The sequence below is a fragment of the Typopeltis vanoorti genome, chromosome 16 (genome assembly GCF_054136105.1).
Source record: "Typopeltis vanoorti isolate ZY-2024b chromosome 16, IOZ_Tvanoo_1.0, whole genome shotgun sequence".
NCBI lineage: Eukaryota > Metazoa > Arthropoda > Arachnida > Uropygi > Thelyphonidae > Typopeltis > Typopeltis vanoorti.
This window is the reverse complement of record NC_143564.1, coordinates 95,123,216-95,147,706: the sequence shown is the minus strand read 5'-3', so window position 1 is coordinate 95,147,706 and position 24,491 is coordinate 95,123,216. Positions and strand designations below refer to the sequence as shown.

The window sequence follows — 24,491 nt, the reverse complement described above, 5'->3', positions numbered from 1 at the left end:
GCCACAATATTGCTTAACCAAAAAGATTACATAGGTAAGCTGAATGCTCTATTGTTAGATCGGGCTACTTACCTCCCTATCGAATACAATCCCACCAACTCACAAATTAGAAAACTGCACAGGCTCCTTAAGAAGGTCACTTCTTGGCCTGTGGAAGTCACTAACAAATTAAAACCATTTAACTCCATACTCCCCCATATTTATGGACTCCCAAAAATACATAAAGAAAATGTGCCATTACGTCCCATAGTGGATGGCATTGATTCCCCCACATGCGAACTAGCTAAACATTTGGCCAAAGCTCTCACACACTATACTGGCAACACATCTTCACACAAAAAAAAACTCAGCTGACTTCAAAGCCAGCATAGAAAACCTTACACTCAAACACACTGACCTAATGGTCAGTTTTGATGTCTCCTCCTTATTCACAAATGTCCCACTCAAAGAATCCTTAGAGCTAATCCAAGCTATATTTCCCCCCGATATCACAGGCCTATTTCAGTTCACAATGAACTCAGGCTATTTCGTTTGGCAGGGAAAATTCTACAAACAAATAGAGGGGACAGCCATGGGTTCACCACTCTCCCCACTCTTGGCCAATTTCTGTATGGAGACCCTTGAAGAAAAAGCCTTGGCCTCTGCTCCACAAAAACTAACTATATGGCTTCGCTGTTGATGATGTGTTCGCTATTTGGCTACATGGCTCTGATGCACTCCTCGCCTTCCTAACACACTTAAACAACCAACACCCCAGAATCAAATTCACCCTGGAAGAAGAAAAAAAACAACTGCCTTCCTTCCTTTCTTAGATACTAGTGACCTGCCAGCCTGATGGAAACTTGGTTTTCTCAGTCTATAGAAAACCCACCCATACAGGCAAATACGTTCATTCACCAACAATCTCCCCCCCCACACACACACACAACAGTATGGAGTCATTAAGACACTACACAACAGGGCTAAACTTATCAGTTCAAATGACAATGCCCTAATCACAGAACACTAAACCACATTCTCAACACTTTCTCAGCCAATGGCTACCCCCCCCCCAGAAAAAAATTCCCAAAATATTGAAACCAATAAACCACAATCCCCCCCCCCCATCACAAAAAGGATTACTCTAAATCAGGGTCACTAAACTTCTTTGACCGTCGACCCCTTCAAGAGTTTCTTGATGTTTTATCGACCTCCTCTATTTTACTATTACGTAATTATAATAGGACAAGCGAAAAAGACACTTATGTGAGTTTTTAGATTGTTTATTTTATAGTTACAGTGTTTATTGTATGTATTATATAGTATATAATATTGATTGCATTGATTATTATATTATTATATTACTATTGCTACTACTATTACTGTACTAGTAATATCACTGGTATTACTAGTGATATTAATATACTGGTTTTAATAAACTACTGGTTTTAATATCACTGGTATTACTACCAGCCCTTCTCAATTCTTCAACATAGAGAAATTCATGAATGAATAACAATTGAATTATAATATGTATGTTGATGAATTTTAGAACATTAATGCTCACTTGTATGTCGATGGCAAAAATGAGACTGGGATCGAATACGTGTAAGTATAAGTAAATAAGCAACCATGCACGTGTTGCCATCTCACTCCTGCCGTGCCAGCCGGGTGGGAACCACGGCATTCGTTTATTGGTAAATACATCATTTTGGTCTACTTGATTGGCCTCCGTAACTATTTTCATGACCTTGCTCCATCTTACAGGTCTATTTCATGTCAATGTTCCTACGATTCACTCTTAATTGCGTTCTCATTCAGGATAGAGGTAATCCAAGTTAACCGAATTAAATATTACCCGTACAATGATGTCTTATATTTTTCTGTCGACCCCTATCAATGTTATATCGACCACTTTGGCGACCACTGCTCTAAATCCATCACCATACCCTATATCCGAGGGACCTCGGAAAAAATTACAAAAATCCTAAAAAAACATGACTTAACTTCTTGTTACAGACCATATAAAAAATTGGCATCTCTTATCCGCTCTACTAAAGACCAACCTCCCCCCCCCCCCCCCCCGACCTACTTGGTGTATACCAGGTCCCTTGCAGCTGTAAGCTGTCCTACTTTGGCTAAACAGGCAGGACAGCTAATATCAGAATTTCAGAACACAAGGACTACATCCAGTACACCAGTACAGCCACTCTGGTCTTGCAGAGTGGCTGTACTGGATGATGTAGTCCTTGTGTTCTGATGCAGGCCATGCGCTAGATACCCGCCATAGAATACGGTGGAAGAAAGCCACGATAATACACCGTAGTAAATTCAAATACGAAAGGCTTTTCATGAAATCGGCCTCAGCCTTAAGAAACAATCCAAACCTCAACAAATTTGGTTGCATTAGACTGCCCCAAATTTGGGAAACCTACATCAAAAGACCTTCAGCCCAATTGTCCAAGAATACCAACATTGCCTGCTAGGGGGCACCATCAGGACTTTTAGGAGAAAGAATAACTTCCTGCTTCATCCTCATTTACTGTTTGTTTGCTTGCATGCACGTGTCTTGTTTTTAAGTTCCTGTGAAAATGGCAACGTGACGTTGCCGAAATATTGGAAGTGTATTAAAATTTATTTTAATGTATATCCTAGTATACGTTGTAATTTCCTTAAGCAATTTAGTAAAAAAAACTGTGATAATGGTAAACTCTGGAATAAAGTAGTGTATATAGAACATTAACGATAAATAATCTTCAAATTATTAATAGTTTTATATCATACTTTTTTTCAAAATTCTTAATTTATTAGTTTCATTCAAAATGCATGTTTATAAACTTAAATTACTAATAATTATTTCCTTCCTTAAGCAGAAATGTTGCTCTGTTTTCTGCTAAGGAAGGATAGTGATAATGCTAAGCTATGTGAAGCTTCCAGATAAGAATACAATTTTCAGTCAATCATATAGAATAATAGAAGAATAATAATGTATTTGCAAGCTGCAAAGATGTCTCAAGTGCTAATGTAGAACTGATAATCCATTACCATCTTCCCTTTCATGTTAAGCTCAATGGACTGCTGTTGCTAAGTAACTCTGCTTCTTAGAATCCCACTTACTGCTTATGATAGGGTGATCAATCTTATCTGCATTGTCTTTATGTCAGTAAATCAGATGTATTCTGGCTTGGCAGTCTGTTTTGCAAAATGAAAATCTTGAGTATAAGGAGAAATGAGGAATGGAATGCCATGATAAAGGTTATTCACATCCTAGAAGGGATTCAAACTCAGGTATTAGCCCAACCTCTCAAGGGTGGGAGTCATATAATTTTTTTTTTTTTGAACAATCATCATCATTATCATCATACATACATATCAAGGATTTAGGCCTAGCATGGCCTGTTCTGGCATTAGAATTCATTGTTGAATCGTTTAAGAGGACGTCCTGGTTTTCTTTTTCCTAATGGCTTGTGCTTCAAGGCTTGTTTTGGTAATCTTTCTGTTTTCATTCTTTGAACGTGTTCCATCCATTTATGTTTATATTTTTTAATTTTTTCTGTTACTGGTTCTTGGTTTAATTCTTTCATAATATCTTTGTTTCTTTTGTGATCAAATAGGGTATACTTTGCAGTTTTTCTCATAAACTTCATTTCTGCTGTTGTTAATCTTTGTTTGTCTTTTTGTTTTATTGTCCAGATTTCGCTTCCATACATCAAGACTGGTAAGGCTAATGTATTGTATACTTTTAGCCTGGTTTGTTTTTGAACTAGGTTTGGTTTAAATATAGAGTTAATTACACCTGTTATTTTTAAATATTTTGCAATTTTTACGTTTATATCTTTTTCATTTTCATATGTGATCATACATCCTAGGTAGTTAAATGAATTCACCTGTTCTAAGATCTTGTTATCTATTACTATTTTAGTTCTTGCTGGATCTTGTTCTTTAAAGGCCATAGTTTTTGATTTTTCCGTTGATATTATCATACCGTAATCTTTGAATATCTCATTTAGATTTAAAATAGCTTTCTGTAAGTTATCTTCAGAATTGGTAATTATTATTTGGTCGTCTGCAAAGAGGAGAGTGTTTAAGTTAACTGTAGGTGAAAGTTTAATTCCTTGATGTAAATTTTTACTCCATTTTATTATTATTTCATTTAAGTAGATATTAAAAAGAGTTTGCTGAGAGGGGACATTCCTGTCGGTCCCCTTGGTTTATCTCTCTTGTATATGATAGCTCGTGATTTAATCTTATTTGTATTTGATTATTTTCATATATACTTGTGATAACTTTTAGGATATTATTTGGTATTTGTCTTTCTTTTAATATGTTAAATAATGTTTCTTTTAACTTTGTCAAATGCTTTTTCAAAGTCAATAAATGCAATATGTGTTTCTAAATTATATTCTCTTCTTTTCTCTGTTATTAATTTTAGGCAAAAGGCTGGGTCTATACATGATCGTCCTTTTCTAAATCCATTCTGTACCTCTAGAATAAAGTTTTCGGAATATTTCATTAGTTTGTTATTTAAGATTCTGCTATATATTTTGTAACAGGAATTTAGTATACTGATACCTCTATAGTTTTTAGGGTCATCTCTATTACCTTTCTTAAAGATAGGAATCACAATTGCTTTTTTCCATTCTATTGAGGAGATACCAGTTGAGTAAATTTTATTTAAAAATAATAAGAATCTTTCCTTGAATCTTGTTCCTGCGTATTTATATAGTTCTGAACCTAGCTTATCTTCTCTAGGTGATTTTCCATTTCTTGTTTCTTTCAGGCTGATTTCTAATTCTTCTTCAGTTATTTCCTTTTCATTTTCGTTAATTGTTTGCCAGTTGGCTTTTTTAAAATATTTGTATGTCCACAGTTCTGTGTAGTAATTTAGAAATTCTTCTAATTTCAATTCAGTGTTTAATTTTGTTTTCTTTGGTATCTGCATTTAGGTGTTTCAAAATCTTATATACATTGGGTCTTATTTTATATAAATCATGTTCTAAATTAGAAACAAATTTATTCCATGATTCTCTGTCTTTTTCTGACTTCTCTTTTAGCTATGGCTCTTATTCTTTTATATTCTATTTCATCTTCTAATCTTTTACTGCTTAACCATTTGTGATAGGCTTCTTTTTTCTTTTTGATTATTTCTTTGATTGTATCATCCCAGATCTTCAGTTTTTTTTCTTTTATTGAATTTTTTGGTCTTTCCTAACTTCATTTGCTGCTGCATTTAGTATCGTTTTTATATTAAGCCATTCTATTTCTATTTCTTCATTTTGTTTTATTTTATCTAGATATTGGTTAATTCTTTGTTCATATAGCCATTGTACATTTGTGTCATTCAATAGTCTAGTTTTATAAACAAATGTTTCAATTTTTCTTTCTGTTCTTGTTACTTGTGGCCATTTAGGTGGTAATCCATTTTTTGAACAATGAGAGCAAGAATTTTTCTAGAAATAAATATGTCACCAGTGATAATCCAACGATGAGCCTCTGTAGCTCAGTCAGTATAGATGAAGCCCTTTGGTCGGAAAGATCTGGGTTTGATTCCTGTCAGTGACGTGAGGAACCTTTATCTGGTCTCTTTCAACTGAAGGTGAGTTAGCTGGTCTCATATGGAGGTAGGGTTTTTTTTTAACCTGGAAACGTGGGTTTTTCGTCTCCCAGAACAGGCAAACTGACACCATTTTACATCCATGAACACACATGGATTACACTCATGAATATGTCCCAGCCATATGCTGGCCCCAAGCCCAAATAAAATGGGGGGGGAGCAATGGTGAACTACCCTGTAAAAATCTCCCCAGGAATACTTTGTGGGCAATGCCTACAAAGGTCACCTATGGTTGGAAACGACTGAAAGGCAAAAACCAGTATAATCCAATGTGAATGATAAAAAATGTAAAATTGAGACATCAAATGGTAATCCAATCACTCATTAATTTGATGACTGCAATGCTTTAATAAAAACATGCAAAGCTGCATGAAACAATTCTCTGAGTAACATCAACCAACAGAACAGGACTAGGAGTGTGAAATGAAGCTTGGATAGAAATAATGAAAATGTGAGTGATATCATTTGGTTTAACTTTTAAACAATGTCCCAGGGTTAAAAAGAGGAAATACTAAATATTTTGCACACTGCACATATTTTTGCCCAGCATGAATCATATCATGGCTTCACTTGATATTCAACATGAATGTAAAATCTATATTATGCTCATATAGGAATTGCCATCACCACGCTATATGATGCTTCTAGGTCAATAGATTGGTTTTTGTTACATGAGGAAGGAATAATAACATTTAAAATTTCAGGAGTATTAATAAACTTAATAGAACTAATAGTCTGATGCAAGGAATAAAAAGATCTGGAAAATATAGAATAAAGTTGGAGAATAAAAATTACGGGAAAACATCATATGATAGTAAATATTTGTAATATAAGAAGTAGTTATCAAATTAAAAACTCATTTTTTAAGATGCTAAACACTGCTCATGAAGTGCACCAAATGATAAAACGTGACAGTTTCTGCAAGCTTACTAAATGCCACTGGACAATATTAATATTTTCAACTTAATAACTCGAACAAAAGTAGCAGAAATATAAGTCAAATGATATGACCAATTCTTACACAGCATTTGCAGCATTGGAGAAGGTATCATTAATACAGTTGTTTCAGCTAATGTAAATCTATAACTACAACATTCTGTAGCAGCCATAGCTCATCAGAAAGTAAAGACATGAACTTGATAGAAGCTTCATGTTTACCATGAAAATAGCACCAGATATGCAAAGTTGAAGATGTTTATTAATCTAACAGATAAGCTTAGGTGTTGACAGTTATTCAGTTACTTATTTTTAACAGTATTAACAAGACAAAACAATTTTATCAAAAAGATGTTTTATTAACTGCTTATATTTTGCTGAATTTGAAATCGGCATCATCAGAGCACAACACAGCACAACTTACTCACTGTAGTATACATGACAGTAAGTGAAACAGTACAATTGTAATGGACAATAGATCTAAAGTCCTATTTTGGCACCCTCTAAAGTTGTATAAAAAATAAAAAAAAAACTATTACAGGTATGTGAAAGTTGTTTTTACAATAACAGTCTCCCAGATTTTTGGCAAATTAATGCAACCATATTTGTTTAGCTTAGGAGAATTCTTCAAAGCCATGGCTGACTCAAAAAATACAGTAAAAAGTAACAAGAATGAATGCAAATAAGACAAAGTATGGATTAGGAAAATATTTTCTTATATTGAAGCTCTAAGAATAATCCCCAAAGGACCAAACATATTTGTTAGAATGCATACAAGCTTTGGAAAGATAGAAATCTTGCTACTGTTATTATATTGTGTTGTGCTGCCACATACTTCTGAATGTCATAAACACTGATATCAGCATCCTTTCTGCCACAATTTCAACATGGAAAACAGAAAAAGATTGCTGAAGCCAAGTCAGGGGAGAAAGGAGGGTGCTTGAGCACTGGGATCTGCTAATGAGCCAGAAGCACCCTGCATGTTAATCATATGGTGAGGAGGCACATCATTATTCAAAAACTATCAATATCAGCTGATGGTATCTCCACCTTAACATGGTGGTGGGGCTTGTGTGCTTTGACAACTCCAAGAGCTATGCCAGCTGTCTTCCTTAATAGTTGCTGCCTTGGTAGTGGGTAGCAGCAACTACCAGTACTGGCCTGAGGCTGAAGACAAGTGATGCTAGAAAGGCTCATAACCAGAAACTTACAAGCCAGACCAATTTATAGGACTAAGGTTGTAACACTGCGATGTGGAAAGCAAGTGGAAACTACCACATTAATATCGCTAGCAACAATCAAAAGGAGATCAGTGATGGAGCCTCCAAGAGAGGAATCGTGCCCAGCAGGGTGAAGAAATCAGGCTTCTCAGGTCATAAAATAGCAAAACCTTATACAGACAGAAAGAAGCAGAAAAATTATACAAATGTAGGAACATGGAATGTGAAACCCTATTAGAAATAGGAAAACTTGAAAACATCAACAAGGAAATGAAAAGGCTTAATATAGACATACTGGGAATATGTGAAACAAGATGGTAAGCCTTTTCAAGGTGACAACTACAGGATAATATTCTCAGGAAGAGAGAAAGGAAAAGCAGGGGTAGCAATAATACTTAAGACACACTTATGCAAAAAAGTAACCACAACAATTAAACACAGTGATAGAATCATGGCAATTAGCATTCAATCTGAACCAGTAAACCTGAACATTATAATGGTCTATATGCCTATGACTGGACACAAAGATGAAGAAATAAATGAAATGTATGAGCAAATTATATGGAACATATTTAAACAAAGAGACAACACAATAATAATGGGAGATTGGAATGCAATTGTAGGAGAAGAAAAGGAGGATAATACTGTAGGAAAATTTGGCTTAGGACAGAGAAATGACAGAGGACAACATCTAGTATATTTCTGCAAACAGATGGAATTAATAATCACAAACATAATATTCCAAACACAAAAGAAGAAGATACACCTGGAAGGCACAAATAGATACCAAATTGATTATATAATAGGTAGAGCAAGATTTAAAAACCAAGTCAAATTAGTAAAGCCTTCCCAGAAGCAGATGTTGATAGCAACCACAATCTTGTATTAATGAAAACACAATTGAAATTCAAACAACCAAAACTAAAAAATGAAAACAACAAAAGACAATTCCATGAAACAACCAAAAAACTAACACAAGAAAATGAAAAGGAAAACACAAACAATAATGATGAGTGGAATCAAATAAAAGATAATATCATAAAAGCTAGTAACAAAATACTAAGAAGAGAAGAGCAAAATATAAGAAAACCATGGATAACTGAAGACATAGGGGAGGGCGCTAGTGGGTCAAGCGTACGAACGTGTTTTGAAGAGCTCCTGATTCAGATAAGTTTTACTAGGAATAATTAAGTATATATGCATAATTGTTTAAGTAAGAGCGGCTGTAAATGTTGTACGCTACCGATATTATTAGTGTGGGGTTTTTGGCGGCATTGTCATTCCATGATTTTAATTTGGATTTCAGTCGGTTCGTTAAGTGTGAGGTCTGTTATATGTATTCCTTCGATTACATAAATGATTTGTGGATGTTTAGTGCGGATGGAAGAAGGGTGTGTGCGAAATGTGACCTGAACGAGGAATTGATGAATGCGAATATGAAGTTGATGACAGAAAGTGCTAGTACCGATTGTGTCGCGAGTGCACATTTGAAAGAGAAGGATGGCGAGAAAGACAGCCGAAAAAATGTTAAAAAATCAGGAAAAAAGAAAAAGAGCGATTTGACAACCATAACGGATGTTAAAAGGGACGAAAGTGAGGCGGAAAGAAACGAAATTGAGAGAACGAATGAAAGTAGAAATGGCATGGTGCAGAAATCGCAAGTAAAAAAAAATCGAAAGAATGAATGATAGCGAAAAAAGAATGACTGATGGCGAAAGTTGGACGCATGTTGGAACGAAAGTACTGAACCAAAGAAAGATGAATGACAGTAAAAGTGAGAAGAATGATAGCGAAAGTTGGATGCATGTTAGTCCGAAAGTACGGAAACAAAGAAAGATATGTGAGAGTGAAAGTGAGAAGAATGATAGTGAAAGTTGGACGTATGTTGGACCGAAAGTACGGAAACAAAGAAGGATGAATGAGAGGGAAAGTGAGAAGAGGGTGTCGAGAGTTAGAAAGTTAGAAAGATTTAATGATAGAGTGAATGTGTCACGAGGTTCAGAAGGTGAATTGGATTGGATGAAGCAAGAAATAAAATGGATGCGGAATGAAATTAAGAGAATTCAGGTCAAAACTATTAAAATAAATCATGATGGCATGAAAGAGTTAACAAAAGATGAGCGAGTGGCGTTGTATGGCGACTCCATTATTAAAGGTGTGCTAGAGGATAAAATGCACAAGGTATGTTTTCCAGGCGGTAAAATGAGTAGAGTGATTGAGGCATTGAATATGAGGTGGGAACGAGCAAAAGAGTTAATTGTATTAATTGGTACGAATGATTTGAGAGAGAACAAAGAGCATGTCAAAATGAATGTCAGGAGACTGCTTGGAAAGATAAAGGAGAATAGTGTGACAGGAAGGGTGGTCAGTGTGTTGCCTAGGTATGATTGTGGTGAAATGAGGTGGAGAGCAAGGATTATGAATGATATTCTGGCTGAAATGTGTGAGGAGATGGGAGTACAGTTTGTTAATGTGTGGAATGAGTTTGAGGGACGAAGTGAGCTGTATGGAAGCGATGGACTGCATTTGAGTGGTTATGGTGTGAGTCGCTTGGAGAGACTGCTGCTGGAAGGTAGAGAAGTGAATAGAGAGAATGAATCAGATCGAGAGGGGAGTGATGTGGAAGAGCAGGAGAATAAGACAGGAGAGATTGAAGGAGTGGAAATGAATGTGGAAGTGAGTGGTATGAGTATAGAAAATGAGAGAATGGGTGTGCAAGAGGAGCAGGGAAACGGGGAGGCTCAGGGTGGACAGGGATACACAGCATGAGAAAGGTGGATGCTCCAAGAGGAGGTGAGAGAATGTGTAGGCAGGAAAGTAATGGGATGATCAGGGATCAAAAGGAAACAGATGGAATTGCAAAGGGTTCTAAAATGAAGAAGCAGAAAGGGAAATGGCCCCAGTCCAGCATGGAGAGATCACATTGAGTGAGTGGTATCAGTGGAACTAACTGTAGATCCAGAAATGAGTTGTTGTGTTTGTATACCAATGCTAGAAGTATAAGAAACAAGGCGGATGAAATGGTTGCACTAATTGCATCTGTGCACCCAGAGATTGTCGGAATAAGTGAGACATGGTTAGATGAGGATGACATCCTGACAGGAATAGAGATGGAAAGGTATGATGTGTTTCGTGAGGATAGAAGGGGTAAAAAGGGAGGGGGAGTGCTATTGATGATAGAGAAAGAGTTATGTCCATACAAGGTAGAGATGCAAGAGGGAAATGGGGCCAGTGGTTTTGAGGCAGTATGGTATGAGATAGAGGTGAATAGAATCAAATACTTGGTGGGATGTTGTTATAGACCTGGTAATGTGGATGGTGGTGATAGTGAAATGTATAGTCAAATAAGCCAAGCAAATAAGAAAAGGGTGATCATTATGGGTGATTTTAATTATGGCAATATAGACTGGAATGAAGAGATAGCAACTGGAAGTAAAGAAAATGAGTTTCTTGAGTTTTTGAGGGATAACTACCTCAGACAGTATGTAACAGAGGGCACAAGAGGATTAAGGGTCTTGGATTTGGTCATCTCATCGGAGGATGTAATTATCAATGAGGTATCAAATCATCCACCAATTGGTGAAAGTGACCATGAGGTGATTACTTGGGTGGTTGCCAGCAGTGCAAGGACCCCTGTGAAAAAAGGGTATATGTGGAACTACAAGGGGGGTGATTATGAAGAGCTCAGGAGACAGCTTGCAGGTGTAGCATGGAATGAGGAGTTAGCTGGAAAAGAGATCAATGCAGCTTGGGGGATTTTCAAAAAATATTTAGTGGCTGCAATGTCTAAATGTATACCACGGGTGAGAAGGTTAAATATGTTAGGTGTGAGATGGATGAATAAAGAGATTAAGCATGCAATACAGAGAAAAAGGGCATTGTGGAGGCAGCATAAGAGAAGTGGAAGTAACCAATTTCATGAGTTCTACAAAGACCAGGCAAGAAGAGTGACTTGGTTGGTGAGAGTAGCTAAAGAGAGGTATGAACAGCAGTTAGCTAATGAAGCTAAAAAGAATCCTAGGGAGTTCTTTCGATATGTAGCCAGCAAAAGAAAGAATGATTATGGAAGGATGACATTGATTGGAGGAAATGGTATAAAGACAGCTGTTGCAGAATGTGTGGTGGAGATACTTAATGAGCAGTTCATAAAGATCTTTCAATCTTGTGAATGTGACTTCATGGAGAGATTAAGAGCAGTTGATGATGGGGAGGAGAGACTGACTGTAAGTGAGCAAGAGGTGTTTGGGGAGTTGAGTAAACTAGATGTAAATAAGGCTGTGGGACTTGATAATATATCACCGCGTATTCTGAAGGAATGTGCCAGAGAGTTGACACCTGCCTTGACATATTTTTTTAATACGAGTCTTGCACTTGGTCAAGTCCCTAAAGAGTGGAAGGAGGGCAAGATTGTGCCACTTCATAAAGGAGGTGATCGAACTCAAGCATCAAACTATAGGCCTATCTGTGTGTCAGGTGTTGTGGTTAAGTTGTTGGAGAAGCTTGTGAGAACTAGGATCCAGAGTTGGGTTGACAACAATGGTATAATCTTTGATGGACAGCATGGATTTGCTAAAGGGAGGTCGTGTTTTAGTAATCTACTTACTTATTACAATAAAGTGACTGCTTCCTTGGACAGAGGACAAGGATACACAGTAATATACTTGGATTTTGCAAAAGCTTTTGATAGAGTACCTCATGATAAGTTGACAGTCAAACTAGAGCAGATGGGGTTGGATATTAGATTAGTGCATTGGATTGGAGACTGGCTATCTGATAGGTATCAACAAGTTGTGTATGGGGGTGCAATATCCAGGAAAAGGAAAGTCACTAGTGGAGTGCCTCAGGGATCTGTTTTAGGGCCATTACTATTTAACTTGTATATTAATGATATTGGCGAAGATTTGGATGGAGATATTCAGTTGTTTGCAGATGATGCAAAGTTGGGACGAACCATAAAGAGTAGTGAAGATGTTGTGGCCTTGCAAGAAGACTTGAATAAATTGAGTGATTGGGCAAGCAAATGGGGATGTGAGTTCAATGTTGCAAAATGTAAGGTTTTAAAATTTGGAAAACAAAGATGGGATGCAGAATTTATGCTTGGTGAGAATATATTGTTGGAAGTAGAGGAAATAAGAGATCTGGGAGTGATAGTGGATAAGGATCTAAAATTTAGGGGACACATCGCCAAAATTGTGAAGACAACACAAAGACTTCTGGGAATGATGAGGAGGACAATGACGTGTAGAAGTAGGGAGATTCTTGTTCCATTGTATAAGGCTTTGATTAGGCCACACATGGACTATTGTGCCCAGATTTGGTCACCGGGTTTTCAGAAGGATGAAGAGATGTTGGAAAGGGTCCAAAGGCGACTGACTAAGGTAGTTTCTGACCTCTGGAATGTCGAGTATGAGGAAAGATTGAAAAGATGTAATTTGCAGAATCTAGTGGAGAGAAGGAAGAGGGGAGATATGATAGAGACCTACAAGTTGGTAAGGGGTTGTTATAGGATCAATGGTGGAGAAGTTCTACAGAGAATAGTGGGAGATCAGGGGAGAACCAGAGGTCATCCCTGGAAACTGTATAAAGAGGGTGTGAGAGCAGGTTTTTTTCGTGCAGAGTTGTGAATGATTGGAATGCCTTGCCTGAGAGTGTGGTGTCTGCAAGGAGTTTGAATGTGTTTAAGACCCGGTATGATGAGATGTGTGTGAGATAAAAGGACCTCCTAGATGAGTCTTTGACTCCATGAGGTCTTGTTTAATAATAATAATAATAATATTAGATTTAATGGATACAAGAATACAAAAAAAGTAGAACAGAAAGAAAACTACAACAATTTAAAAAATCTGATAATAAGAAAATGTAAGCAAGCAAAAGAAGAATACCGCCATGAAGAAGGTAAGAAGACAGAAGAAATGTTTAATAAAGAAATTCTAGAAGCCGCATATAACTGAATAACAAAAATCAGCAACAAACTGAAAAAGGCCACACATATTAACACCTTAACAGATGAGAATGGTAAAATAATTATTTATTCTGAAGAAATATTACAATAATGGAAAAAAAATCTTGAACACCTCTATCAAAGAAACACTATATCAAAGAGAAGAACAGGAAGAAAAAGATGACACAGAAGCTGAAGACAATAGTGGACCATCAATAATAAAAGATGAGTTTGAAAAGCATTTAAAGAAAGGCCCAGGAATTGATAACATTCCAAGTGAAGCCCTTTAAAATCTGGATGAGGAAGCAAATAATGATATATTTGAACTAATAGCTAAAAGATCAAAAGAAGACACAAAGATAAGAATAGGCATAACAAAAACCAGTTCAATAAAATGGAAAAGGTATTAAAAGGAAACTGAGTCTACAACTAAGGAAAAAACTTCTAAAAAACTATGTATGGAGTATAGCACTTTATACCAGCAAAACATGGACAATGGGAACTGGAGGCATTTGAAATGTGGTGTTGGAGACAGATGCAAAAGATAAAATGGACAGACAAAAAATCAATGAAGAAGTACTTAAGGAAGTAAATGAACCCAGAAAACTGAAAAAAACATTAATTACAAGAGGAGACAGATGGATTGGACATATCTTATGACATGAAAGTCTGATGAGAAGAATAATGGAAGGCAAAATCAATGGAAAAAGAGAAAGAGGAAGACCAAGGAAAAGATACTTTGATCAAATAAAACAAAAGCACTGGACTAAAGACATACTATAAAATAAAGAGGAAAGAATGGAAGGAAATGCTGCTGAGCTACCAGTTATAAGACTGATATAATAGAAGATTAACATCAGAATGTTTCAAATCTGTCCACATTGGCTGGATTCTGACTAACAAATATTCTGATACCCAGGGCTTGAAAAGGTGTTCCTTTGCTCATCTGTGACAAGGCAGAATTTCTGGTTGACAAGTAAAAAATAAATAAAATAATAATCAAAATAGGGACTTCAGTTTAATTGTTAATTTTATTTACAATGTAGATTCTCTGATAAAGTGGTAAAAACTACAAAAAGATAAAATAAATAAATTAATATTTATGACAAATGTTGTTGCAAATATATATACATATTTGCAACATTATCTGTTGGACATTACAAATGCCTATTTTGTTGATTATCACTGATAATTATACTGCAAGTACTAACTCTCATCTCCAATAATAATGCTATTTAGGAAATGAGGTCCATTACTGCTATCTGAATGAAGTTTCTGCATGCATACAACCATCTGAATATTTCTATAAACTTTGTCAAAATTTTCTTTTTCTAGCATTAATCTCAACGTTGCTTGAGTTGCTTGCTGGTAAACTGTACGCTTTGTATTGGTAAAGATGGTCAAATCACAGATAGTCATTTTGATACATGAAGTCCTCCACTTCATGTATCATCTGCTACATCCTCTCTTTCACACACCCACACACACACAGCAGAACAACTGGCCATTAGAACAAACAATTAACAAACATAATACATTGCCCTCATAGCCTAAGTTTCTTCGGTTGTCAATCCAAATACACCAAATGTATTTGGATTGACAACTACAAAATTTCCTCAAATAAACATAAACCAAATCCTGTTTCAAATACTTATTATTATTATTCAGGCCTCCATGGAGTCAAAAGACTCATCGCGGGAGGTCCTTCCTAGGAAACACAAAGTCTATCATACCACTCCTTGAACTCATTGACCGTTCTTGCTCTCACCACTCTATCAGGCAATGAATTCCATGGTTCAACCACCCTCCACACAAAGAAACCACTCCTCACCCTCTTGCTCACAGCGTCCTTTCTAACTTCCTGGGATAGCCATCATTATGTTCATGCTGGGAACAAAGCTTTATCCCCATAATGTGATTGCAACATTTCGTGTGTTTCAGTAGGACATTTCCACAAAGTTTACCCTGCTCTACCAATATGTATCAACTTGGATACTGAACAAATAGAATGGACCATTGCAGTTATTACTTTATGATATTATGATATTAATGAACTGCATTCAGTAAAAACTGAAACTAAAACATGCACTATTAGAATATAAGATGAAAGAACTATGCACTGAGGTGTCACTAAATAAACAAGACCCTTACTATTTCCATCAGGGAATCTGAGCAAACAGTAAAAGGTTAACTAACAAAACATACAAACTGAAAATAGGAACTATCAATGTACACAGTATGAGGAGGGGCAAATAAACAGAGAAAATAGAAAAATACCATGGCAGCATAAATATGCTTATGGAGAAGGAAGATTAAAACAGGTAAAATCCTTTTAAATAACACAATTTTGCATGACAGCATAGATCGGAGAAAGGAGAGAGAAGCTGGATTATACTTTAAATGAGGAAATGTGAAGTGAGGAAATACCAACTAGACCTCTAGGCAGAGGCGTAGCTAGGGAGGGGAGGGTGGCACTTTGAACTTTTTTGAACTTTTGCAGTTAATTCTAAAATACAGTCTCGAGAACTCATTTCCAAATATTGTAATACTACTCCGAATTTTCCTCACAATTGCTGTAAGTGTTGCTAGTTGTGAGAGGAGTTTTTCTAAATTAAAATTGATTATGAATTACCTACATTACTATGAAATAGACTTTGAAAATGTCATTGCTAATTTTGCTAACAGAAAAGCAAGAAAAATAACATTTTAGATTGTTAAAATTAAGGTTTTACTTCAAAAATAAACATAGTGTTTTAATTTATTTCCCTATATGTGGTGTTTGACTTTTTGTAGTTTTTGGTGTGTATTGAGAGGTTCAGCAAACTCGGGAACCTCCCCAGGCGGCAAAAGCTCTAGCTATACTACTGCCTCTAGGTGGTAGATGTCTTTCATTGCCCAGTGAAACACCACACCTTGCTTTTTTTAGGTGTGAAGTGGCTTTTGCTATGTTTCATCCCCAGAGTAGGGTTTCCAGTTTCTGCACCCCCCTTTCTTTTCACTTGCATTTGGGCGACCTTGCTGGGCATACTCATTACACCATTATCATTTTCACTGGGGAGCCAGTTTCTGGTACATTTGAGGGAACAGTTTTCTGCAGGTAATGCATTGGGTTCAGTCCTGTGAACCCAATGCATTACTATTGGGTTCACAGGACTGAACCTAATGGTAATGCATCTGTTGGAAGCTTTCCTAATCAAGGCCATGCATGGACTGGAGTCTGGGCACTCCCCATGTGCATATGTACACAAGTCCCTCACCCAAGCTACATGTCCCTTCTTTTTGTTTTCCAAATTAACCACCCTACACATGAAAGTTGATCATAAAAATACTAGTTTTAACTGTGGATACAAAAAATCTCCAACAAAAAATAAAAAATAAATATGAAAATATGAAAAATATAACAAAAAATTTGAACAAATAATAAAATGATGCCCCAACCCACTCTAAATAATACCAAAACTTTTTCCAATAAAGAACACTTCCATATAGGAGGTAGCAGGGTTTTTCTTCCGGAAACTCGGATTTTTCATCCCACATTCAGACAAATCGGCCCTTCAGAACACACACAATTTACAGACAGAATACCAGTTGTGGTGGAGGTGGGCGGTAGATGGCATTGATGGAGATGATTCTTAGGAACGGTTCGGTGTAGTGGTTGAGAGTTGAGTTGTAGGTGTCCTCCCGTGATGAGTCTTCGGACTCCTTGGAATTGTCAGGAATGATAAAAAAAATAATAATAATAATATTCATTTCACCAACATTTGAGGCATTAATACAAACATTAGTGACAGACATCAAACCTGATATCTTTTTTTAACAGAATCTCAGGTGGTATCTGCAGCCACATTCCACCTCGACTTCCCCAACTAGGGATAGTGGAACATGCTTTTGTGAAATATCAGATTTCACAAAAGCACATTACACCCCTTTTGTGAAATGCATCATGTAGTTGGGATAGTTGAGGTGGACTGTGGTTGTGGAGGATACCACCTGAAGTTCTGTTAGGAAAAAGAGAGATCACTGATGTTTGTTTTAATACCTGAAATGTTGGTGAAATGAAATATAGAAGTGTTTTTTACTGGAAAAAGTTTTGGTATCATTTTGAGTGGGTTGGGCATCTTTTTATTATTTTATTTTATTTTGACAAGAGATAGACAGTATTTAATACTAACAAACCATTTACCTATAACTTTATTAAAACTACTTGCAGCCTATATGAGAAAACAGTAATAAGCATAAAAAGAGGTGAGAATAGAACGAAAACATTTGAAGCAGCGAGATGATTTAGATAATCATTTCCCATATTTCCAATATTATTTGGAATATATATGAATAATCATAGAATGGAGGTTAACCAACATTGAAGGAATTGAAATAGAAAATAATTTTATCTTAGATACCTTACTTTTTAATGATGACCAAGTGAAATTTGAACAACTGAGGACAATTTACAAAAATGGTGTGTATAAACTGAATGTATGTGGCACATTTGTTGGAAAACCAAAGCTTGGAGAAGGGTTAGGGGTTTTGACTGGAGTGGCAGTAATTCAACCATGGAAAAGAAGCACAGAAATCCCACTGGTCATCAGAATTGAGAGAGAAGTGAAGACGGCAAATGGAGGTAAGAAAATGAGGCATGGAAACTTTGATCTTAAAGATCATACAAACGAGACTCCATGTGTGATAACTTTTGTCATGAGATATTATCATCATCAGATTCCTGTTATGTACTCTCAGGAGGTGTACAGGATATTATTATAGTATTACATGAAAAGTTACACCATTACTAACATTCAATCAACAATTTTCCTCCAAATTAATCTGTTATCTGTCAAGACTCCAACGTTATCAGATTTTATATTTCTGTCTTCTAAGTCGCCTTTTTACTTGAGTTTGGCTCCATTAACACATTCCTGAATGCTAACAATGGCAACTTCTTTCCTTATATCCTCATTTTTTAAATATGATACTGCCATTGATGCCATCTGTTCTCTCCCCTGTTTTTTCCAGAACTCTCATATCTGTGTTTCCAGTCTTTGATCAAGTGTTTTATTTCTAACCCATCTTTCAGATCCATAAGTTCAAACTGGTTTGAGCACTGTCTTGTGTACAGGATATTATTATAGTATTACATGAAAAAGAAGTTACTATTACTAACATCCAATCAACAATTTTCCTCCATATTAATCTGTTATCTGTCAGCCTGGTTGGCCATGTGTTTAGCATATGCACTCTCCAGCCAAAAGGCTGCAGGTTCAAATCCTGCTGTGGGCATGAATGTTTGTGATTGTCTGTGAAAATACAAATGATGGTGGATAGTAGATGATGTGGTTGGTGGATGAGGTTGAGTGGTGGAGATGGAAAGTTGTAGGTGTCCTCCCTCAATGAGTCTTGGACTCCCTGGAGGTGTCAAATAATAATAATAATAATAACAATCTGTCAAGACTCCAACATCATCAGATTTTATATTTCTGTCTTCTAAGGCACTTTTTACTATATCAATCCACCTATATCTTGGTTTTCCTTAGTTTTTTCCTACCAACCTGGCAAAAACACTTATTTTGCTAGTCCTACCTTTCCCATTCTGTTTAAGTGACCATACCATCAGAGATTAGCTCTACTCACATATTCCTGAATGCTAACAATGGCAAGTCCTTTCCTAATATCCTCATTTATGATGTGATACTGCCATTGATGGTATCTGTTTGCTCCACTAATTTTTCTCAGAACTTTCATATCAGAGGTCTTTGACCAAGTGTATTATTTCTAACCCAGCTCTCAGATCCATAAGTTCAAATTGGTTTGAGCACTGTCTTGTATACAGCTAATTTAGTGTTTTGACTAATTTCTTTCTTATTCCATATAAATTTATTCAGCTGACTTGCTACCACATCACCTTAATAATTTTGTTGTCTCTATTTCCATATTTAATTTGCCCTCTTCACTAAAAATTGTGCCTAAATAGCCGAAATGTTTTACTTATTCTATAGGTTCTCTCCATTCAGGATACAGTTGATATTTTCAATGTTTCTGCCAAATTTCATTGTCTTTGTTCTGCCATTCTTATGAAAGATATGATGTAATTATGGTAAGTTTAGATGAAATGTAGTTGTAGTGGATGCCAGTTGAAGTTCAATGATGTGTAACAGATTACGTTTGGATGTCCATAGTGGTAGTATACATCACATATGTATTAAGTTCCTAGATGTGGGCAAAGTCTGTGTGGAGTTGTTTATATTATTATTCAGGCCTCCATGGAGTCAAAAGCCTCATTGTGGGAGGGCCTTCCTAGGAAACACAAAGTCTATCATACCACTCCTTGAACTCATTGACCATTCTTGCTCTCACCACACTATCAGGCAGTGCATTCCACTGTTCATCCACCCTCCATGCAAAGAAACCACTCCTCACCCTCTTGCTCACAGCCTCCTTTCATAACTTCCAGGTATGGCCCCTTGTCATTGCTCCTTCCTACTATTCCACCAAGCGAAAGAACTTCCCAGTGTCAAATTTGAGAACAATAGTCTAAGTGTGGTCTGATCAGAGTCTTATGCAATGGAACGATAACTCTTTTATCTTTGCAGGTCAGTGTCCTTTTCAGTATTGCAGCAATCCTCTGGGTTACCTTCACTACCGTTGCAATATGTTCCCCGAATTTCAGTTTTCTATCAATCATCACCCTGTGGAAGTTTGTTGTTTTGTTTTTTGCAATTTTTTGTTAAATTTTTTATATTAATTTTTTTTTATGCTGACCTTTATGGTAGCGAAATATTGGAAAATTTATAGAGTTTATAGAATTTATTAACTTTCTTATATTTTGCTGGATTTCAAACCAGCATCTTCAAATCAGAGCAGATAGGAAACAATTAATTGTAATGTAGACAGAACAAATGAAGTATTTTGAAAGTTTATTTTTCACTTGGTTAGACTATAATAAATTTAGTTTAATCCCTTATCCAAGTGGGAGCAAACAAAGTTTGCGCCTGAAAATATCTTCAGGACTGGGGTAAGGTGGTACAACACCGGGAAACTCGTTGCAAAGGTGGAGCAAGATAACATCACTCCTATCTCAGTATCTCCCATAATGCAAAATACATCTCCTTGTGGATATGTATAATGTTATGCATTAAGGGAAGGGCCAGTACTCAGACTAGTTTCGACCTTTATTGAGGTCTCTTCAGTGGGAGCCAGGCCCAAGTGGAGATACCGGGCAGAAGCATTAGCAAGGTCATCTCTACCTATAGGAGTTGCCAAATGGTGTGCCACCTTTTTATTAAATTACTCTGGATTTAGAGAAAGATGTTGAAAGTTTATTTTTCACTTGGTTAGACTATAATAAATTTAGTTTAATCCTTTATCCAAGTGTCAGCAAACAGAGTTTGCACCTGAAAGTATCTTCAGGACTGGGGTAAGGTAGTACAACACCGAGCAACTCTAGTGGAGCAAGCTAACAGCTTGCTCCACCTTTGCAACGAGTTGCCCGGTGTTGTACTACCTTACTCCAGTCCTGAAGATACTTTCAGGCACACCAACTTTATTATTATTATTATTATATTTTATTATCATCCGTGCAAGGTGATGCCCCTAAGAACTTCAGGATGTTCAATCCATTGTTGAACATCCTGGTAATGCTTGATTAGCAGCTTCCGCAGGAGTGAACATCCTGCGGAAGCTGCTTTACTCATGAAAATATCTGTTAAAATGACAGTACATAAACAGAGCATCTGTGAGAAAGTAATTTGAAGGAATTTGTGATTGAAGAGTCATCTGTTAAATGGATTTCCTTTTTCTGGATAATATGATAGGCTTTTATTGCACTACTTCAAATATTAGTGTGACAGATTTGGGATTTATAGTGTTAGGAGTTGTTCAGGGGTGAAATAGTGTTTTGATTGAAAGAGGACCAAATTTTTTGGGGGTTGAGGGGGCTGTGGAGTTAATTTGTGCCAGAATAGGCTAGATGTGAAAATTTTCTTCTTGAAATTATTAGTGTAACAGCTGTTTCCTCCTTGTCATCCAAAAAATTATTATTTTTCTTTCACTCAAGGCATTACTTTTTTTCATGTGTGTGACTTGGCATGTTATAGCACATTAGTATCATGGGTGCCAAATTGTTGCCTTCTTTTTGAGGTAAATTTGAGAAGATATTTGGCTTACTTCCAAACAGCTCTTAACTTTGTACAAATCACAAATCTGCCTAACCAGTGAATGCTGTTCTTACATTTGGGGTGATACCCCTAAGAGCTCCCTTAAAAATATTTGACTCTATAAAAAAGAGAACAGTTAAGTTAATTAATGATTTTTTTCTTACCACTTCACTCCACCCACTTTCACACAGGCATTTAGTTTCCATTGCATGTAACTTTTATGAATATTTCCATGGTAAGTGTTCATCTGAATTAGTATCAGTAATTCTCCTACTCACTTCTAAATCCATTAAAATGCATGCAGTATATACCTAACACTCCTTCACAGTTAACTTTAAAACTCGCAGAATTAATTGTTCTTTTTCCTCTTTTATTCCTTCCACTCTGTCCATTGAAACAACCTCCCCCCCCCTATATGTGTGTTCCCAAGGAATATATTATACAGATCTGCAAAATAAACATAATAAGATTTCTTCTTCACCTCTGTCCATTCATAACACTAATATTCTATAGGTTGACCAACCAACCTCTTGTATGTGGATTAACATAAATTGATCTTAACCAAAGATTGGAATGTTATCAGAAGTAAGGTGGACTAAAATAAGATCTTTTTACCTGGAAGAAAGGATTGTATTTGCTAGCATTAAAATTCACTTGATCTTCTTCACTCCATTTTCAAATGGTGAGGAGATCAGTGTTCTAAGACATTGGTTATAGAAGATTTTGAATCACCTCACCACTACATGATTTGTCAAATGAAGAAGAGGACTTTCATTGTCAGAACTATGTATAAGATTTGAAGTAAATGTGAGAAGGTCATTAATTTATAGGAAAAAGAGTGTGGGAAGAAGAACACAGTCCTTGCATACTCTGGCATTGATAAAGAAATGTAATGAGACTATCCACCATGACACTTGACCTGTGTGTGTGTTGTTTTCAACCAATGAAAAGTCATAAATCCACTGTCACTGTGCTTTTCTGTCAAGCCACTTGTAACCACCAGCAAGCAAGTGAAGGTGGTGGTCTTGCAGAAAGTGACAGCAAGTGACTACCACCAAAAGATTTTGATTTAAATCCACAGCCCTAATAAGTAGAGGTGCTCTCTGTTTGGCCAATCAGGCCAGCATGTGAAGATTTTATGCAATACAGATTTTATTTGTATCCTGTTAACATTTTTTATTTTCTTTTGGTGATAATTAGTAATTAGAGATATAAATAGTGTTACTTTTCTAGGATTCAGATGAATAGATGAATCTCATTTTGAGAAGCATATCGCATCTCTTCAGGGATCAAAATTATTTTCCTACTACTCTCACAATGCCAAAAATAAAGAAGTCACCATTTGGAGCAGAATGTTCCCAAAGTATTAATAAGAAGATTAGTGAGGTAAACATCCTTCTTTAATAAATTAGTAGTATTAATTTAATGTTTTACAACAGTTCTCTTTAAATTTTTCAGACTGTGACACTTAAATAGAAACAATGTAAACCCAACTTCTAATTGTGTGCTGTTATATTACATCTACTTCCATTGAGTCATTAGCCTCATCATTGGAGCAATGATTCTGTTAACTCCATGGTTCAGTATGATAAATATATTAAATTCGAAATGTTTCATTTCATTAAGACTTTTTTTTGGGGGGGGGGATGTTCATTTCCATTAATTTTCTTTAAAAAGTATTATTTGTTTCAGATCTCTTTCTGTTTAAAGGAATCTTCAGCTTTAGAAACAGTGAGTAGTATGAATATCTTCTGGCTGTTAAATTTTTTCCTGGAATTGCTGTAAACTGAATTTCCTTCTGATTTACATGGATGCCAATCATCAGAAAATCTTCTTACATTGTATAAGGTCTGGCTCATTGTATATCTGTTGTAATATCCACCACATTATAACTGCCTTGAACATTCCTTTGGCTAATATTTACTCTACAGAAACACACCTGTGTGACATGCATATTTCTTGCCAAATTTTAAGCATTCCTAAGTGCCTGTACTTGCTTTACTAAGTTTCACACAAAATGTGTGTGTGTGTGTTGAGCACATGCACCTCTCCTCTACACACAAAGTAGACAAAAGCAGTACCAAAACAAAACAACTCTATTGCAAGCACCATATAAGGATTATATATTCCAATATAATTACAGGGTGTTCGGGATAAATTTGACAGTTTCGTAAGGAAAAAGAAAATCTTCTTTGTATCTATTAAATTTAATGAATTGACAAAAAAACATTACAGGCAGAGTTAATTACAATACTATCAACAAGATTTACTCAAAATAACCACCATTAGCATCGATCACAGCTTCAATTCTGCTTCGGAACCTCGAACAAGCTGATGCTACAGTCTCCCTGGGAAGGGCCGCAAAAACTGTTTTAATTTTATCCATTAACTGGGCTTTTGTATTACTGGAAGTGCGATTGGTGTCTTTTTCAACTGCGCCCCATACAAAATAATCCATGGGGTTAAGGTCTGGGGAGTTTGGAGGCCAAACATTTGGACTGGTGAAGTCGTAGAAATTTTCAGACAACCATTTTTGACTTTTCCCAGAGGTGTGGCAAGGGGCCGAATCCTGCTGCCATACATACGGCCTACCATTGGCTACCCTTGTTATCCAGGGCTTGACTACAGTTAGCAACTCCACGAACAAAGCCCGA

General features: G+C 36.2%; 1 protein-coding gene across 2 annotated transcripts in view; it reads left to right on the top strand.

Moving 5' to 3' along the window:
- Positions 1-24,491, top strand: part of LOC150098196 (UPF0235 protein C15orf40 homolog) — a 101,787-nt gene that overhangs the window by 10,607 nt on the left and 66,689 nt on the right. For both annotated transcript variants that reach the window (XM_090406437.1, XM_090406438.1), the window contains one exon: positions 23,071-23,223. In XM_090406437.1, the coding sequence (XP_090262563.1) occupies positions 23,086-23,223 (138 nt within the window). In that variant the 5' untranslated portion in view covers positions 23,071-23,085. The remainder of the gene's footprint in view (positions 1-23,070; positions 23,224-24,491) is intronic.